Source organism: Botryllus schlosseri, chromosome 14, assembly GCF_051294905.1.
Source record: "Botryllus schlosseri isolate E-star chromosome 14, Bs_hap1, whole genome shotgun sequence".
Classification (NCBI taxonomy): Eukaryota; Metazoa; Chordata; class Ascidiacea; order Stolidobranchia; family Styelidae; genus Botryllus; species Botryllus schlosseri.
Window position 1 is genome coordinate 3,768,011 of NC_137249.1, and position 20,617 is coordinate 3,788,627.

General features: G+C 40.4%; 3 protein-coding genes across 8 annotated transcripts in view; 1 reads left to right on the forward strand and 2 right to left on the reverse strand.

The window, feature by feature from the left end:
- The window catches only part of LOC145455240 (uncharacterized), a 158,244-nt gene that overhangs the window by 93,218 nt on the left and 44,409 nt on the right, over positions 1-20,617 (forward strand). The window lies entirely within an intron of this gene.
- LOC145455246 (proton-coupled folate transporter-like) lies at positions 249-10,636 on the reverse strand. The gene is made up of 7 exons (XM_080333194.1): positions 10,277-10,636; positions 8,234-8,521; positions 5,667-5,823; positions 4,671-4,868; positions 3,649-3,815; positions 3,104-3,347; positions 249-1,561 (listed from the first exon to the last, which is right to left on the reverse strand). Exons 1-7 carry the CDS (start codon positions 10,605-10,607, stop codon positions 1,447-1,449), a joined length of 1,500 nt encoding a protein of 499 aa, XP_080189320.1. The 5' UTR covers positions 10,608-10,636; the 3' UTR covers positions 249-1,446.
- Positions 11,792-20,291, reverse strand: LOC145455249 (proton-coupled folate transporter-like). The gene is made up of 7 exons (XM_080333199.1): positions 19,934-20,291; positions 18,862-19,149; positions 18,622-18,781; positions 14,593-14,790; positions 13,604-13,770; positions 12,754-12,997; positions 11,792-12,148 (listed from the first exon to the last, which is right to left on the reverse strand). Exons 1-7 carry the CDS (start codon positions 20,199-20,201, stop codon positions 12,076-12,078), a joined length of 1,398 nt encoding a protein of 465 aa, XP_080189325.1. The 5' UTR covers positions 20,202-20,291; the 3' UTR covers positions 11,792-12,075.

A 20,617-nucleotide genomic window follows, 5' to 3' on the forward strand; every position in this document is an offset into this window, starting at 1 on the left:
TTATAACAGCCAGCACCATAAAATTTAGGCTTAAGTATGAAACGTATTTTTTTGCTTGGTGTCGTAACAGAGAGTTCATGGTCTACTTCGAGCGTACGCAAGTGTTGTACAAAACTGTTTAAAAGTAACCTACAACTTGTGTCGCACGACGAAAGCTACGGATACTTTTAAACAATCTTCGTTAAATTCCGTCAGGTAAATCAAGGGACACTTGGTAGTATAATATAGGCTACAGCAAACAGTGAAGGATATATCCGGTTCGGTACACCAAACAGTCGTAATCAAGTTAATGGTATTTAACAGGAGTTCGAAAGCTTCGCCTTGCAGACACTTAGATCTACGTATAAATATCCGATATGAAAAAGACAGCATTACGACGTTCTTGATATTATATTTGAGTTGTATGCAATTGTCGTAGGTAAATTTCGAGTTGAGTTTTGAAGTTTCACGGGTCTGCAACAACTGCTATGGAGTTTTACCAGACTGCGAGGTCAAAAAGGTTGAGGAACACTGCACCAAATCATTGCCGAAGTGTGGGCTACAGCGCTACATCTATATATGCAGATAACGATATTGCTACTATGAACACGGCTGGTAGATGAAATATATGGGGGTCCTGCAATTTGCAGATACTAAATATTTCACTGCTTTCATAATGCATGTACTTATGTACGATTACTCATGGCAGACAGAGTATATAATATGTTTTCTATTCCTGACATCTAATAGTGGATGCCATGAGAAGTGAGTATATAGACCAGACATGATGAACCAGGAGCCGGGAATGGATCTTGCTGCTTTTAGGTGTAACTGGATTGGACACAAATTTAGCATCGCCCAAACGCGGTACCTTAGCAGTATGGCTCTGCTGGAATATCATGACCTTTCTCTCCAATTGGGATGTCAAAGCTAATTTGACTTTACGTGGTACATTTCCACTCAGTAGAGCAAAGCAAATCTTGTGCCTCAACTCGACGCGTCCGTGAACTCGTCTGTACCTGCTTCTGGACTATAGAGATAGACGAACGGTCGAATTCGTTGGATATGGTGAATGGTGATGAAACTACTAGATAAATATGTAGACTTCCCAAGGGTTATACCCGAAAAAATAGCGAGAAGGAACGAATAATTACCATGTAATATGTATACCACTAGCCAAGACGTACGAACAAATACAATGACTGAAACAACTCATATAATAGGAGAATTAAAAATACATATTATGGACCCAAAATACAAATAAGACATCTGAATCCAAGACTATTCACTGGAAATGACTGCGTTTTCTCAAATAACATCATTCATTCTATCAGACATAAACAGCCTTTTGTCGTCGACATTCCTATTTGTTAACTGGAACAATTTCAGAGCATTCGTCGCCAATCTCCAATGTTTTCCACCAGGAGGACTATCGTATCTCCAGCACAGTCTTTGTAAAAAGAAATGTCAGTTGGACGGATCCGATTCGATTTTGCATTTCTCCAGTTCCTCGCCATCGTCTATCGGAGTTTCCGTGCTGCGTATTACGAATAGTGTGCCCTTGCATTTTTTATATCCAGCTCTGCAAAGCAGATTGCGCGGTTGTCAATATCAAAATATATAGGAATTGCTATGCATCGAATACAGGCACTGTAGTATGGTGCACCGGCGCAGTTTAACAGGGCTGAATGCTCAATAGACCCAGCCATTCACAATCACAGACCAGCCCACATATCAAAGGTATGGAGGCTCAAGAGAAGCCAATACCATGAAAATATGTCTATATTTGAAAAAATATTAACGTTGATAATTATTATCATTGAATTATATTTTCTTGAAATTATGGTATGTACCAGAGGCGGTCAAAGTAGTTATCGTTGGTACTCAAGTACGCGTAGGAGTAGCGATTGTCAAGTAAGTGAAAATTAAACTTTCTATAGGCCTAACGTGGCCTAAAACGATTAAGTAGTATACAATTGAATAAAATATTTATATTGAAATAAACCCGAATATTTTCAGATGAAACTTGTCAGACTGTCAGAACATTGCATATCAGCAATCGTATCGCCAAATATGGCGTCACGGGCATGAAATCTCTAACAATCGAGGCGAATAGAATGAGTTTGCGCACCATTTACTAAAATAGTACATTGGGCTTAAAGGGGCACTGCACTCTAAAAATGATGTGGTCTCAAATTGAAGGGCAAAACGAAATAAAAAATTTTGCCGCAGCCGTTTTCTTCAGAAAGCCACCGTAATGGAGCTGCAATTTATTGAAATTTCGATAGCAACTTCACGCTTCAGCAGTCACGCAGAGATCAAACTTTTGAATAGTATATTCATATTGAAGTGGACCCGAATATTTTCGGCCGACACTCGTCAGGGGTAATCGTCAGCAACTAGTAGAGAATAAATATAATATTCAATTGTATATTGAAGTTCTGTACCTCCAAGAAGCTGTTCAGATCAAACTTTATATAGTTTTCAGCCGATGCTATGAAGGAAATATGTCGTACACGCCCTATGTCATAAAGAAATAGAATACACTATAGGCCCGATTTTGACATAAATCTCCTGACTGAACATCTTCCGTTGTACGCGGTATCTAAACCACCTTGGCGTGTACGATATATTTCCTTCATAACATCGGCTGACAACGATATAAAGTTCGATCTCCTCGTGACTGCTGGAGCGTGAACTTGTTATCGAAATTCTAATAAATTGCAGCTCCATTACGGTGGCGTTCTGAAGAAAACGGCTGCCGCCAAGATTTTTATTTCGTTTTGCCCTTCAATTTGAGACCACATCATTTTTAGAGTGAAGTGCCCCTTCAAGCGATCTCTTCACCTCGATTATTAAAAATTCCATGCCGGTCTTTCCAATTCTCTAATGGTTGATGACGATTACCCCTGACGGGTGTCAGCCCAAAATATTCGGGTTTATTTCAATGTAAATATATTATTGAATTGTATATTGAAGTTCTGTACCTCCAAGAGTCTGTTAGTAGTTGAAGTAGGCCAGACCTACTTGAGTACTCCGAAACGTATAGAAGTACTTCGTATCTAATGACCTCTGTATTTTACAATCGAACTCTTATCATACACAGTAGATCCTAAAAGCTCACCTGTACAGCAGCCCGAATATCAGCATCAGTACGGGAGAGATCAAGAACGCCGCGCCGGGAATAGAGGAGTCCACGGTTGCCGCAAACACGCCATTGTACAACGCCGACGCCACGATATGCGCCACGTTACCGACGCAAGACTGCAGCGCGAATACCGGTCCGGTTTCGTTGTGCGTCGCCAAGCGAGACAGTTGACTTCTCAGTATAGGCGAGGGCATTAGGTACAGTATCTGTATCGTTAAACCTGCGTAATTGAAATGAGTCGGTTTGTAGCTTTATACGTTTTGTAAACGTACATAATTTTTATGGCTGCCTAAATGCCTATACCAGTGACTCTTAACTTTTAGTAACGCGTGAAACACTAATGCTAATATACAAGCTGTTGCAGAACCCTAAATCTTCGCTGGGTCAAAAAACAAAAATCTGCCGCAATATACATATAACTACGCATCAAATACGTCACTATAGATCACGGACGGGCAAGATGCGGAGCGTTATAGCATAACTATACAATCCTTGAAAAAAGTGAAGTGTTTTCGACTTACCGAAATAAATCATCCAATCCGACGGCGCGAACGCAAGCACCAAGCACCCCACAAACTGCGATAACAGTCCGCATACGATGAGCTTCACTTCTGCCGCGGCGCCGCAGAATACTTTTACCAACGGCAGGATGAAAAAGTATCCCAGAGGGATGATCGCTTGCGATATCCTGTAAATTACATCTCGATTTTCGCGTAAGTAGGTTTCGAACCCATTCACTTTAAGCCAATCTTTATAGGAAATGATCTCGGCCCGGTTCAAGAGAGAAGACTTGGACAACTAGATAAGACTAATTAGACTAATTAGAGCGAAATGACAGTATTGTAATTCTAAGAAATGTATACAGTGCGAAACAACCCAAGCTTGGTGCATGCAGAAATTTGCCATTCTCGTGCTTAGGAGAATGAGCTCACACTTTAGATAATCCGAACTTGATTTTTCTTGTATTTATTTTGTGCATTCAGTAATTCTTATTCTAATCTAATTCGGAAAAAATGTGCAGCTATAATTCTAATCTAATTTAGAAAATCTCAAAATGTTCTACTTATCCATCTCATCAAGAGGGGATGTCGATTTTATGGATTTTAAACTTTTCAAACTGGGCCCGGGGAAACCGCTTCGAAGGTAGGATTATAGAACCATAATGAACGCTGATTCTTGTATCAGGGAAACAGGGAGAAGCCCGTTAATTTATTTCGGGACTGACTTTGCGAATACAATCTCATTTGGTGTATATTTCTGGTGACTCGGAGACAAATGTAGTGGATTACAAATTACGTCATTTTGTCGCGAGGAAGATAACCCTTTTCACATAGTTTTGAAAGTATGAAGTCCAACGGAGTTTAGCTGTAACGTCATCATTCGTGGGCCAAAATTACTTACATTTTCCAAATTTACAACAGGACAAGAAAGACCCACGGGTTGTAGTTTGAACATTCCTGTACTGTTTTGAGCCATTGTCATTACCAAAATTACCGAAACATGGTATAAATCTAATTCAAACTGAAAAAATAAGCTAGCTTACCCTACTTGAACGGGATTCCAGCAGAACGGCAGACCGATTTCATACACCACAATGATACCGTTCAATCCACTTTTCGCGGTGCCGAGGATGAAAAACGCCGCGAGAAAAAGAAGGATGCTCCGGTGTCGGTCTTTATCGCCACCCTGCGGTTTCAAGGCCTCGTACATACGAACAAAAGGCTCGAGGCTGAACAAATGCCTGAAATAGGAATTTGTTTATAGGACTTATGCCTTTAATCGCCAGGGACATGTATTAGAAGTCCACAAGGCGTTCTAGATATATAGTAGCTATGTATCACATCTTTTTCTGTGCCATCTGAGACTACGTGTTAAGTCGGCCGCGGTACCAATCTAGCTTTGAGAAATAGGAATGTTGTACAGGTACACGCGTATTATGAAAAAATGATTAGGAAGTGGAGTGTATATGCTTTTATGACGTTTTTGTACTTTTTTTCCGAAATGTGTAAAAATTGATTTCATGATTTACTCCAAGATAGTTAGCCTGGTGGTGATTAACACGGCTAACTATACGCAGGCGAACCGGGTCAATTCTCGTTCTTACATCAAAAAAGTTCAGATAAATAGGCCTGATGAAGGATAGCGAAGAAAACAAGACAGAGCGTCTAAAATAGAAAGACAGTGGTATATAGATTGACATCGTGTACTATAGGCCGAGATGGGTGCCAGATTAACAGAACGTTACCGCATGGTCGTTTATATATCCTGCCATATGTTTATTACATCGCAATGCGTCTTAATTGTGTATCGCACTGTACGTCGTGTCTGTCTTGAGCGAATGGAAACATATAATTTGGCGGTTATTAAAAATGAAACGACACAAATAAGCAGATTCATCAGAACTCTCTAACGTGATGAGGGATTGACACTTGGGTAATAAGGAAAATATCGCATTGTGTTCTTATTAACATCCACGGAGTCGCAGTGCTCTGACGGTTATACAACAAGTATATTTCATTAAAACATCCATTATATTTACTTTAATGTTTTGAACCCCGTATCGTTGGAATCCAGCCGAATCGCAATGTAGACGAAGTCCGCCACGGTGCAGGCCAGCAGAAACCAAAACGGAGAAACGAAGCCTTTGCGATCCAACCACACTCCTCCAGACAGGGCGGCGACAACGCCTCCAATTGCTGTAAATAACATGGTCTTGGTACGAATTACAGTTAGTGCTTCATGCGCTGAATTGTGGATCATAATGACCACTAACGAATTCCGTTTTATGTATTGAAGATTTCAATTTTCAACTATCCGCACCATCACGATTGCAAACTAATGTCAATTAGCAATCAATGAATATAATAAAGTATAGGTAGTTGTGCTCCTCGAATATCATCTACATCTAGGGTTGCATTTAAAACGTATAGTTTAATAATAATTTGTCATAATTGCGTAAATACTTTCGAAAAAACAGGTAGTATCAGTCTGCGTACGATTTGCATCCGATAGAGTAAACGCATACAATATGGAATGATTAAAACCTTCGAAATCGTCGTCGGTTCAACAGTTATAGCACGAGTGATACGGAATGGATGTTCCGATGATGATGACCGCCGACCGATGCTGCATAACAGTGTACTCCTGGTTGAAGATATTTTTGTTCCTTTATAACATGGGTCTTCTTCATCACAGGAGCCATATTTACCCTATATTTTCAATTGTCAATGTCAACCCACCGTGACGCCGCAATTACAGAATGGTGACGTCATGGCTATAAAACCGAACAAAAACATAATAAAAAACATGTTCTATACAAGGTCCATATTTTAAACTGATTTTTGTTTTAAATGCATCCCTATATACAGGGTTGCCATACCGTCCTTATTTCCAAGATTTGTCCTTATTTTTAAGGGCCACGTCTTGGAAAACTCAACTGTCCTTATTTCTAAGAAATGTCCTTATTTTCGACTTGCGTCCTTATTTTGTCTTATTTTCAACCACTACAGAACTTCCATCGTTTTCCTCTGGTATCTGTGTTGCATAATATTCCAAAATACGTTTTTGCGTCAAAATTTTATGACATCATAAATGAAAGGTACTCCTGTGGCGTACACACCACAGGATTTGAGTTCTAAGTGGTGAGATAGCTAGGGCAGTGAGTGGTATAGTGGTTTCGGCTGTAGGCCTACCAAGCTATCGCAGTGGACGTCATTTTAGTAGTAAACAGCAGCACCGGTTTCTGCCGTCTAGCCAGCTGAATAAGCTGTGGGGAAGGCAGCATTTATTGCGTACCGGAAAAGGGCGAAGTGTAGTCGACACTTGGGCTAAAAAGTAGTAAAGCTATTAATCATTGATAAATTTATCCAAATTACATCTAAATCTGTTCAGTTAAAATGAGCAGGCGTAAAAATGTTTTTCGTGACGATTATGAGCGAGAATTCGAAGATATCAAAGGAAGCTTAATGAAGGGCGAGTGTTTCGCACATTGCAATCTCTGCAATTGTGACATTAACCTGGAGGCCATAGGACAGACCACCATTTTAACTCACAATGATACCCCAAAACACAAGAAGTGTGTCATAATGATTGTCTCGAGCCAGTCGATGAATTGTTTTTTCACAAGTCGATCAACACCAACGACCAGCATAGACTACTAGGCAGCTGCTGCTGCGGGTACCTGGACATTCCATACTGTCAAACACCAGCAATCATTCCTCTACAACGATTACACATCGCAATTGTTCAAAACGGTATTCACCGATCCCAACATCGCAAGGAAGTCTGCTTCGGTCAGGACCAAGACTACAAGCATTGTTACTGGAGTTCTTGCTCCATACGCTCAAAAATGATTTTGTCTAAACTTTTTCCATCTTGGTTGACGCCTCTAATCAGAACGAGGTGAAGAAGTTTGGTTTATCCCCCTATGGGGGGCCCCGGACCAGCGTGTTTTTTGGGGGAGGGGCTGACGAAGTGCTGTTTCGGCCTTGAGTAATGGTAAACCTAGACCTGAGCTGTCGTGAGATCCATAAAGCACTTTCTAATAACAAGGAGTTGCAGGAGCAGGTTGTTTCTGGCGAAAAGTATGTAATGTGATATGCCACGGCTCGTATAAATACAAAGTATATACAAAATCGCTTTTATTGGCAACCTAATCTAATTTTTCAACTGTCCTTATTTTGAGTCCATGTCGATGGCAAACCTGCCTATATACAATACAATGCTGGGTCGACGGCAGACTTGTACAAACTTCTGAATTTTAAAATGCTCTACGAGAACTATACCTTTAAAATTTGCAACTAACTAACTAACTATTGAAAGGATGCAAGTCCTAGAAGTTTTATTGAAATTAACATATCTCATACCGAAGAAGCATTGAAACCTCGAATGGTTGGGCGAGGAATAGGCTCTGCATGGTGTAGCATCTGGACACAGGGCAGTCCAGGCTTACTTGAAGGTCCTACGTTAGAGGTATGTGGTGTGTTAGTACAAAAATGTTAGGGGTTGATTTCGGTATTCGGAAGTATCGAATGCATCAGACATCACTATATACTCGAGTGGAATCGTGTTAATTTATATACTTGAATCTTTGGCCACTATACTCACCAAGGCAGGCTTCGACAACAGTTATCCTGAATGTTCTTTTCCTTGGTTGCGTAATGTCCGCGATATAGGAAAACGAACAGGCGAGTAACGTTGCAGTATCGCCCAATAAGCCACACAAGACATGGCCGATTAGAAGATAAGGCACGGGTGCGTCCAGATTGATGACAATTACGTAACCAAGTATGAGGATTATGAAGCCGAATAGGGAAGATAGGAGAGGAAGTTTTCGGCCGTATTTATCGCTCCACGAACCGAACGCCACGGTCGAAAATATTGCAGGAATGAAACCTGAAAATGGAATCGCGATGTTTAGGTTACATTACGAGATAAATCGCGTATATTATGTCAATCAAAGGTTACCTAAATATCACATTGAAACGAAATTACCTCGCTATTAGGGCCTCGCATAAATAGTATGGAATACAATGGCGTTAGCATATGCTGCCGCCGCTGGCTGTCGTTGAAACTGCCGCCCAAATTTTGAAATAGTTACAATCTTTTCTATTATATTTGCTGGAAATCTTGCTGTGTTGACTAAAAAAAGGTCGCCACCTCACATTTTGCCGCCCACTTGCAGCCTGCCGTCCCTGGCGCAGAGCCACAACCGCCAAGTGGCTGCTACGCCACTGGGGAATATTATACTCAGAGGTGGTCACTGCTTCTCAAATAGAAGTAGTAGGAGTCGAAAGGACATACTCTTACAATCAAGCAGCTGCTTTGGCCTTAATTAGAACATGCAAATAAGAAGGGTGTTCATGTTCACTGTTCACTGACTTATATGTAACACATTGGTTCTTAACCTTTTTTCTGCAGCGCCCCCTTTCAAATATTGCCTGGGTCTGGCGCCCCCTATTTGAAGGACTATCGTAAAAACAATGGGTAAGTGGTCGAAATCGGGTTTCGGGTTGGGACTTTACCATTAGACCACTCCACTAATTAACGGTATGATTGTATGTGCTATTTTCGGTATCAAATCCAGGTTGTTAAACCAATCATCGGGTAAAGCCTACGAGCTCATAGCATTTGGTTCGAGACAGATGTACCATCCCGAATTCTCCTCTGCGATTGGCAATACTGGTAAGTTAATTGTATTGGGTTTTGTTTTATTGCTTTGTGTCACCATACTAAATCAACTGAGAATGCTGTGGTAGAGATCTGCTCACATTAAATTTAGTACTGAACCAATCTCTCAACTCTAACATGAATGGGGGTAACAACACCAAGCAGTATCATCCTTTATGATACGATGAAGAAATATTCTGACCATTTAATTTTGTAGCTCTCAAATACAACTATATTTAGTTGATCATTTTGACCAAAAGGCTTCAAAACATCTTTAACGTACAAAGGGCGTCACTCTTAAAAGTTGTACAGTACAGTGCCTTTTCGATTTCGACACGCAGTGCACTGCAGGATACGATACCTAGTTCAAAATATTTTGCGGAAAACAACCTGAGCTATCAGTATAAGCGTCAGTTTATTAATATTTTCATCAGCTCAAAATACGACAAAACTGCGATACAACGAAAAGATAGGAAGGTGTCGAAACGACTTGCAGTAGCGTGACGGGAGTGTTTTAACGGGGAATTGGCAATTCAAAGGTACGGCAAATTCATTTTACATGAATTAAAATAAACCACTCCATTCATGGAAACGTCGTCGGTGGATATTTCGCGATGAGCGCAACGAAAAATGGTGTTATTTGACAGATTTTGTCGAGTTAGTATGCAGTGAGAACTCAGTTATATAGGCCTATAAAACTATTGTTCTACTATAAAATCATATCCATTTACTGTGAGACTATTTTTCTTCAGCGCCCCTCATACCGCCTCCTGAGCCCAGCGCCCCCATTTTGCCCCCTGAGCGTTTCCGCCCCCTTCAAAATCCAAATCGACCCATGGGGGGCGCTGGAGACAATGTTAAGAACCACTGATTGGAACAGAATATAGCATAAAGTGGACCAGCGATGAAAATGAAGTGTCGGTAGGCGAAATCAATGTCAGATCACAGCCGATAAACTCGAAAATTTACTGTTCAACTTACTGGCAAGCGCTAAATAGAACACCCATGATGACGTCTCAGCTGATACCTGTTGCAAAAGGAGATATGCCGAATTGTCGATCTCATCAGCAGTGTCATTACATGATGTCTCACGGCTGGTCTGGGTCAAGTTGTAATCATGCGCCAATCGAAGAAATATGTATTGCTTTCCCAGCGTGGCGTACGTGTAAATAACAAAGAGAGATCCTATCACTGCTGGCTCTACTGTGATGTAACTGAGAGCGCGCAAGGTTTTCCCACGTAGCGATCTGTTTTTAGCTGCTGCCATCGAATCAGACCCTTGCTGACATAATCTTTCATAACTTCTATGCATTCATGATTGAATCCAAACACACGCAGCCCTTCATCTCGCATAAACTGGTCACTATTTTATATGTTGTTTACTCGAATAACATAGCACAGATCAAACAACCAAAGCTTGGTTGGTCAACTTAGGTAATAACCTACCGGCATAAAGCCTTTGTTTCATTGCCGATGTGCTATCATCATTGATTGTGTGTAGGTTATATTCGTTACCCCTAAATTTCGCCAAAATGACCAAAAATGGAGACACATGAGTTCTTAGTTAACTACCATTAAACTGACTGTTAAATACCATTGCCTTTGGAGTTGTATGGGATGCAGCATTGCACCCATGTCCCCTAAACCCATTATGCAGTCTTTCGGTGTCGGTTTCCATCCGATGACAGCGCGCAAAGTGCATCGTTATTCCACAACTATCGTCTATTTTGCTCAAATAACATATCGTCGAAGATCTTTTTCCAGGCAGTCATGACGTGACTCGAGTCACCATATTTGTATGACTTGACTTGGCGTTACAAAAACGTGGATTGACTCGTGACCAGGAGCACAATTTACTAGTCAATTTCAAGTGATCAAGTAATCGGTATCGATATAAATCGCTGTACCTTGTATGTTCGGATAGTTCGTGATTAGGATTACCATAAAAATTTTCAGTCAAGTAATCTAATAGCGAATTATCTATCTCTGTTCTATAGACTGCTCATTGTGCTATGTTCTCACCCTAACCAAACCCCTTGCATGATATACATTTTAAATCGAATTGGAATGTAGTTTATAATTTTATATTACTCGTTAACCATAGGCTTTGGATTATCTCATGGATGTGCAGGTAGGTGGGTGGTATATCAATTCGCTTCCCATTTTTGAGGTTTCGTATTTCTTTCTCTATTTAGGCTGGTAATTACAGACTCTGGCTGTACACTATACAGTTACTTGCATAGTTTAGCAGTTCTACGTATGTGTGAGAGATATAATTTAACTTTATATTCATTCCCTGACTCATAATAAATCGATATTATATCTGTATTTCAAACAGCTAGCAAAATGCAATCACGCCTCATACTCAGAAAAGACAATTGGACTTGACTTGACTCGAGTCAAATTTTGCAATGACTCGAGATTACTTGTGACTCGAAGGTAGTAACTTGTTCCCAACACTGCCCTGCACTCGTAGAAAGAGTGTCAGTGAAGATCTACAATTTTTCGAAAGATATAATTCAATCTGCACAGCTGAAATCATTTGAACAAAAAATACACGATATAGACAAGATACGCGATATAAACACTAGACAGTAAACTACCGGGCTAGGCGAAAGCAAAGTCACTGGATATGCGATTACGGGGTTTAACCACGCCGCTACCCCATTAGACCTTGAGATCTTTGTTCTAGGTGAGACAAAGAACACATGAAGTTCTAACTATCTTATCCAATTTTTCCTAGTTGTTCTCGTGAATAAACGGTGACTTGAGATTAACCATCACAGCATGTCTTCGTCGCCAATGTCTAAAGAATGCCGTAAAAGCGTCGGTTTCGATTGAATGTAGGCGGCCCTGAAAATAGAGAATTTCGAGTGTTTCAAGTTATTTCAGCACAATAAGCTGCCGGTGTACAGAATGACATCTGGTTTTTAGCTGAATGAGGTTTTATTTTCGTTAATGTCAAAACGTCTAGAAAGGAAGAGAATGCGTACATTGGGTACATAGGCCGATCTCCATGAACTATAAACAATTTTAATAGACAGCAGATTTAACGGTTGTATCACCAATAATACCAATCATACAGGAATGCCATAACTATTACTACATGGCTATGTACTGAACACGCAATCTTCTATCCACTCTGCCAGAATGTCACGATTTCTTTCAAAGCCGCTGTGACTGGTGCCTGCACAGTGCACAGAAGGGCGATTGTAGTGACTTATGCTAAGAAGTTGATTTGTCACCAATGTGCAGCTTTTTAATCCCGAGCTGTAACCCGGAACATAGGTCCCAATTGTATGCTCGCATAATTTTACACATTTGCAAAATCTCACTCATCGATTGCGACCAAGCAGTTATTTTCTCTCATGCTAAGAACACAGGCTCGTCTCACGCCTTAGCTTATAATTGAATGCACTGGACAATGGACATTCATATTGGACATTGCACAATAGTACCTGAATGCCACGGCGAATAGGATCAACAGCACCGGAGCGAGCAGGAAAGCAGCCCCGGGTAAGGCCGAGTTAACTGTCGCCGCGAATACGCTGTTGAACAACCCGGATGCCACGATGGCAGCAATGTTGTTGACGCAGGACTGCAGGGCGAATACCGGGCCTGTTTCGTCCGTCGACACTAATCGTGACATCTGACTGCGCAGTATGGGCGATGGCATCAAGTACAACATTTGCACAACCAGACCTGTATGACGAGTAGAAAACATGCTGAGATGTCACAAACACAATATTTCGGGCGATTACCGAATAGCACAAAATACAGCGCAAGTTACCTCAAACTACATTTATGCTCTGAAACTTCGGTACGCAGTGACGCAGTAAAGTAGTGAAGACTTGGACAACTAGATATTTCCAATTAGATTAATTAAAGTGAAATGCCTGTAATCCAATTCTAATCTAATTTGTGAAATGTTTTCATGCTCTAATGTCAATTCTAATCTAATCTACCGTTCTCCCGAAATGCATCAGGAGAACTACATATGCGAAACGAGCCAAGCTTGATGTACAGACATTTGCCATTCTTATGCTTTTGAGAGTGAACTCCAATTTAATATGAACTGAGCTTGACTTTTGTTGTAATTGTGTTCTATTCCCAATAATTTGCGAATTCAGAGTATTTCTATTTTAGTTTGAAAAAAAACTACATAGCTATAATACTTATTCAAATATAATTTTCAAAAGCTGAAAATTGTGTAGTTGACCAACTTTTGAGTAGTAGACCATCGGTCATAGTCATAATGCATAGGCCTATAGAAAATAGGGATATCGAAAATATACGGCAGCAACTGACCGAAATAAATCATCCAATCCGACACAGCGAACGCTAGAAAGAAACAGGACACGAAATTGGATATGGCTCCTGCAGCGATGAGTTTGACTTCTGCTTCAACACCGGAGAATATCTTCACCAGTACCAGCACGATGAGGAATCCGAATTGCACAATTCCTTGTGATATCCTGAATGTAACGCGGGTTATGATAAAATCAATAAATTTCTCGAACCTAATCGACCCGTAGAATAGGGGACTAACGTACCACCTATAGGGCTGAGCAAAATGATTCGAGTACTCGAATCTCAATCGAGCATTAATTTTAATGATTCGAGTCGAGACCATTTTTTCGAGTACTGAAATTATACGCTTCTCGCCACTGAAAGTTAATTTATCAACGAGAATTATAATTTCGATACTAATTTCCACTATTGAAGCCTTGAAACTTTGATAGGCGGTATCGTAGCATACGAAACATATATATCTACCACAAATCTACGAAGGTTACTGGACGTAGCACATTTTCGAAGTCATGATTATCCCACAACATTGTCACCAAGTGGAATGGATTCGGTACGGTCGAAAAATACCAAAGTATCATTTATGTTTATGAGATGGATAACAGGCATTATATTCTTTGTGGTGGCATAAACGGTACATATTTGAACTTTGACGTATTACATTCTTTTATGACGTCATACTGATTAATACTAGATTACTTCACTCGACTCGAAGCATATTACGTGATTCAGAATCGAATCACTTAGGTACTCGATTTTGTCCAGCCCTAACCACCACAGCAGTGGACTCAATTGTCTGCAAGCAAAAATGACAAGACGCGCGTATCATCACAAATCAAATGCATGTGTCGGGTTTGTGTCTCGACCTCTAAGAAACCATGAGACTGGTTCAGAAAGCCACTATTGTTCAATGGGACAGCGGTTCAGGACCACTGCGCTAGAGCGAGATGAGATCTAAAATCTATACGTAAGAAATAAACATGCTTCACCCGACTTGAATTGAGTTCCAGCAGAACGGTACTCCAATTTCATACACCACAAGGATCGAAGCCACTCCCGCTGTAGCCGTGAGCAGAATAAAGAATGCTGTTAGATAGAGAATGATACTGATGTGCCTGTTTTTGTCTTTGTCTTGTGGTTTCAACACTTCGTACATGTGTACAAATGGTTCTTTACTGAATAGATGCCTGAAATCGAAAACAAAAGTAACACGTCATACAGACAGCAGGGCACGACCCCCCCCCCCCGTACACATAGACTTAGACTACTAGATAATTGACGATAATGTCGAATTAGGCTAATTAGAGCGAAATCCCGGCAATCCGATTATAATGTAATTTGTTCGACATCTGTTTGCTCTAATTCTAATTCAAACCAATTTAATTTAAATTTTAATCCAATTTCTGGTTTTCCTGAAAATGCTACTGGAGAACTGTATGGAGCGAAATGAGCCAAGTTAAGTTTGGTGCGCATGCATTTGCCATCCTCACGCTTATGAAAGTGAACTTATGAAGTGATTTGATATGGACACATCGTGAATGAATTTTGATGTTTTCGCGAATTCAGTAATTCAAATTCTAACCTAATTCGGGAAACCCCGTGTAGCTGTAATCCTAATTATAATCTAATTTGAAAAAAAATGTGTGGCTATAATTCTAATTCCAGTCTAATTTGAAAAAGAAATGTATCCTACAATTCTAATTCAAATCTAATGAAGTCGAAGATTTTCTAGTTGTCCAGGTCTGCCCATACAAGCAAAATCGATTGCCTAGCAATCAGCATCCAGATGCAACGTTTAGCGAAGCCATGACGATCGGATATGACATCGTACACTGGCGACATAGCAGAGATAAGCGGATTTGAAATTTCTATGTCCTAATCCAATCCAAATCCGAACCTTCAAATCCAAATCCAAATCCTAATCCATAACTTCTTCATCTTCATCATCATCATTGGTTTATTAGCAATTTTATCAGTTCAATACACCACAAAAATGCGATACAATGAAAAGACAGGAAGATGTCGAAGCGACAAGGAGTAGTCTATGGAATCTGACACCCATCTTGGCCTAGGCGATGTAAAAAGGAGGCATGCACACTGAATGAAAGTAAAGAAGATAGTATAGAAAAAGAATGCGACAAGAAATAGGGCGGCATGTCATGGGAAGCGAGATCGCGAGATATTCAAGTCCATGTCCAATCTTAATCCGATTCCAACTGGAAATTCAGAAAAAAATACTAATTTATGCAATGGAGGGATTCGAAAATTTTCTTTCACAACCAACGATTCACTTGATTCAAGATAACTTAGTAACCATAAGTACATTAATAACTGATCTGAATAACGTTTGTCGCCATTCGCCACACGACATTTCAATCTCCCAGAAAATAGGTAAATCCAATCCAAATCCTAATCCGTTCCGAAAAAAATGTATAATCCAAATCCAATCCAAATCCGACAAAATTTCACAAATCCTGTTTTTTCAAAACCTAATCCTAATCCATGCTCATCTCTGCGACATAGCCCAGACCTGCGCAAAGTGCGGCACGCGGAGCTATTCTGAACGGCCCGCGAAAAGTTGCTTGGAATTCAAAACATAGAACCTACTTTTTAATGTTGCTGCGTGGACTAAAACAATAGGCAGTATAAACTGAACCTAAAATTCGTTTACTTGCAAGTCTGTTCATTAATATGTCGCGATTACGTATAGCCTACGTTCCTCGCATGCGTAATCCCGATTCAAAATAAAGTCAATGCAACAAATTATGCCGTAAATATTGTCAGCATCTCGCCGGCTATCCGACAGTCGTCGAGCATGTCTGCATTCAAGTCGAAATACAAGCAATTTCTTCTAAATCAATACTAGCCAGTCTTCAGGATTACCGGACCACGACCTAACATCGACCTCGCCCTCCGCCACATGCCACCCCATTTTGTCGCTTGCGTCTTATATTCTCTGCATTACTTTTCATTCAGTGTGCATGCCTCTTATTTACTTCGCCTAGGCTAAGGTGGGTGTCTGATCTTAATGGCTACTCCAAGTTGTTTCGACACCTTCCTATCTTTTCATTGTATCGCAGTCTTGTGATGTTTTGAAACGATGAAAATATTAATAAACCTGACTGACTGCGACATTACGCATTACACGGTCTACGCTTCAAATTGTTACGTGATACGTTTCCAAATCCCTAATTCATAAAACAAGTCACTTAGTGCCGGTGATCACTATGAGTGATAAAAACCCATAAAAAAAGAACGGGCATGTCAAGAAAGTAAGCTGGAAGCTGGAATTCAAAGAAGGTTTGGGGCACAAAATATTTTTTTATTGGAGTCAGGGGTAACCCCGTATTTTTCGTAGTTAGTACCGAGCTGGTCGCCATGTTTAAGCACTAATTTAAGTCGCAGTGTTGGGATGACTCGAGTCATGACTTGACTCGAGTCAGACTCGAGTCAACTTTTTCGTATGACTTGACTTGACTTGACTCGAGTCACTGTGGAAAAATGACTTGACTTGACTCGACTCGGCGCTTCAGAAATGTGGATTGACTCGTGACTCGGAGCAAAATTTACGAGTCAATTTCAAGTCATCAATAAGTAAATTGTGTCAATCAAATGTTCGGATTATCCGCGATACGCCGGTGATACGCCAGTGAGAGCAACCATTCATTAACTAATTGTACGTTTCACTCGTCCTCCATTGTTACATCACAAATAAATTGGCCGGAAACGAAATGATCATAGCTTAGTAGTAGTAGATTAATAGTAGATTAATAGCAACGTATCTCCTTTTCGAAGACGGCTCAATGCTTATATTGCGCAGTGCTCACCTTTATCAACCCTCTTGTACGATTTAAATCGAATGAATATAGTTTATACGTTTTTATTATAATGTGTAGATGGGTAGATGGATATGTAGATGGCTATTGTATTGTACCATATCAATTTGTTTAGACTTCTCGCGGCTTCGCATTCTATCCTCTATTTTGGCTGATAATAACAGACTGAAGCATATAACCATACAGTTTCTCACGTATTTTATTAGCAATTCTACGTGTGCGTGTGCGATGCAACTTCTTTTTGCATGTATATTTAACTTTATACTCGTTATTTTATTCAACATAAATGACTAATTAATCTGTCTTTTACCCAACTGGTAAAATGTTATGAGTTTGAATCATCACTCGCCCTTCGAAAATTCAATTTGACTTGAATTGTGACTTGACTCGTGACTTGACTTGACTTGACTCGAGTCACCTCCGAAAACCGAGTGACTTGACTTGACTCGAGTCACCTTCGAAAATCTAATGACTTGACTTGACTCGAGTCAAAATCTGCAATGACTCGAGATGACTCGTGACTCGAAGGTAGTGACTTGATCCCAACACTGTTAAGTCGGTCTAGTGACAAAAAACACGAAGACACACTCGATCAAGGGAGAAAGAATTCCAGAAAAACTGCAAGCTTCGATCAACAACAAGGCTATTTTGCCAAGCTGCACATTGCACGTACGGCAGCGACAAAGACAATAAGCTTTGTTGTATCCCAAATACATTTTAATGTCTTGATAGAAAAATGCGGATAGGGGTTTTAGGAGAGTTTGAAATGTATCATGTTTAACATTGCGTCGAAATATGACAGCAAATAAATATTATTTTCTGGTAATTAACCGTCACTTTCTCATTCCCTAATATCAACACATCCACTGAGCAGCATTCATTACCAGTGTAATTCACTGCTTTCTATTTACAAATAAATGGAGAATGCGGCCAATATGTTTTGACTCGGCCCGTCAACGTATTTTCTGCTTGTCATTTGGGGCCGCGGAGAAAATAATTAAGCCCCTTGACATAGCCCTTATACGAAGACTATAAAATATATATCTATAACGCGTCACATTATTTCGGAATTCCTGACATATGCACATTCCTCAATCAACAGGGTTAGCAATAAAAATGCTATAATCAAGCGATTGTTGTTATTGTTTCCCATAAACAATTTGAAATACCTATACACTATACTTTAGGTTATCCAGCCATCTCCCTTCATCGGATTCCAAACGCAGAACGATGTAAATGAAGTCTATTATAGTGAGAGCCAGAAGAAACCAGAATGGATTCACAAAGCCTTTGCGGTCCAGCCAAATCCCCCCAGATACTGCTGCGATGAAGCCTCCAATACCTATGAATAAAACCAGTTGGTTCCATGCAAATATAAAATATATCCTTTAATGTACGTAGCAAATAGTTGCGTATGCTTACCGATGCAAGTCTCAATAACAGTAATCCTGAAGGTCCGCTCTTCTGGCTTTGTAATATCCGTGACGTAAGAAAACGAGCAAGCGAACAAAGTCGCGGAGTCTCCCAGCAAACCGCACAGAATGTGTGCTATGATGAGGTACGGCACCGGCGCATTCAGGTTGATTACGATGACATAGCCGAGTATCAATATTACGAATCCTAGCAATGAGGCTAAAATAGGAAACTTGCGTCCGAATTGATCGCTCCACGATCCGAAAGCCACAGTGGAAAATATGGCGGGAACGAAAGCTGAAAGTACATGTAAAGTAATGTAAACTGAAGTATCATGATTACTTGTTTTGATTAGGGTAAACCGAGTGAATTGCTCCAATACAGATTTGGTTTATGGGGCCTTTGGTGCTATATTCTTAATTTTCCCCGACAAAGGGAGGAAAATCAAGAAGGTAAAGCAAATACAAAGTTGCTAAGTTCATTTATCAGTTCAATTGTGATCAATGTCGTGTTGAGTATCATAACTCCTTTCTCTCACCACCATTCCAAGGGGTCTGTACTCTACTTCACACCGTATAAGTCGAGAACCTACCTACAATGCCCGGTCTATAACATTCGGGCACTACTCGTGCTCGTCGTCAAAACATCATCATATTAGAATAACTTGTGGGAGAACACAATGCTCGATCAAGTACGACTTGAACATATCGCGGATCGGAATTCAACGGGCAAACAGAGATTCTTCGAGGATTTCCAAGACTAAATTTAATACTGAATACTGGTACCGGTAGAGATCACTGTGTTGACATGTCGATTTCGCTTATAACCTTGTACAATGTCACTTTCCCTGTTTAATGAGGTATGTGAATATTTTGTATTGCTCACTGCTCTTATAGTGCGTAATGCGTATACTTTCGCCATGTCTTACCACTATGTAGCAATGCTAGCTAACGTGGAAGTTACTGATATACTTTTTCAAATATGTTTTGACTACTCACCATCTTTCCATGGCATTGTGATTTCGCGGTGTTTCGGAACCAATATAAAAAGTAAAAAAAAACTGCGAATGAACGTAACTTACTGGCCATTGATAGATAGAAAATCCACGCTGATGTCTCAGCGGAAACCTTTTGAAACAAAACGTACGACGGGTCGTCCGCCTCGGCGGTGGTTTCGTTGCATGACGTCTCGCGGTTGGTTTCTGTCAGATTATAATCCTGCGCAATCCTGAGGAACACGTACTGCTTCCCGAGCGTTGTGTACATATAAAGAACATAGAGAGACCCTATCACTGCTGGTTCCACTGTTACGTAACTGAGAGCGTGCAGAATTCTTCCGGAAAGCGTCATATCTGTAGCTGCAACGATTACCGCAAAAGCATCAGATCCACTTCTCGTCGACTTTGGATCTGCTGGTCACTGCCACTGCATTCTGATTAAATATGCTTTAGATTGGTTTGATTTGCTGCATGGTGCGATTGTGTATTGTTTGTTGATGACGCGTCCACTTAGAGTTCGCAGGATGGAATTGCACGAGCGAACAACAACGCTATTTGTTTCAAGCAACTAAATTCAACGGAGCTATACTTTACGTTAGGTCCGTGACCATAGCGCCAACTCCCAACCACGATTATTACCACTCGAATTAGGATTACCATATGTATTCTTTTATGAGGATTTGTCCACTATTCTCATGAGGTCATGAAATGTGAATAGTCGTCCGCGGACACTCAAAAACTCCCAAATGTCCTCTTGTTCGTCTATCG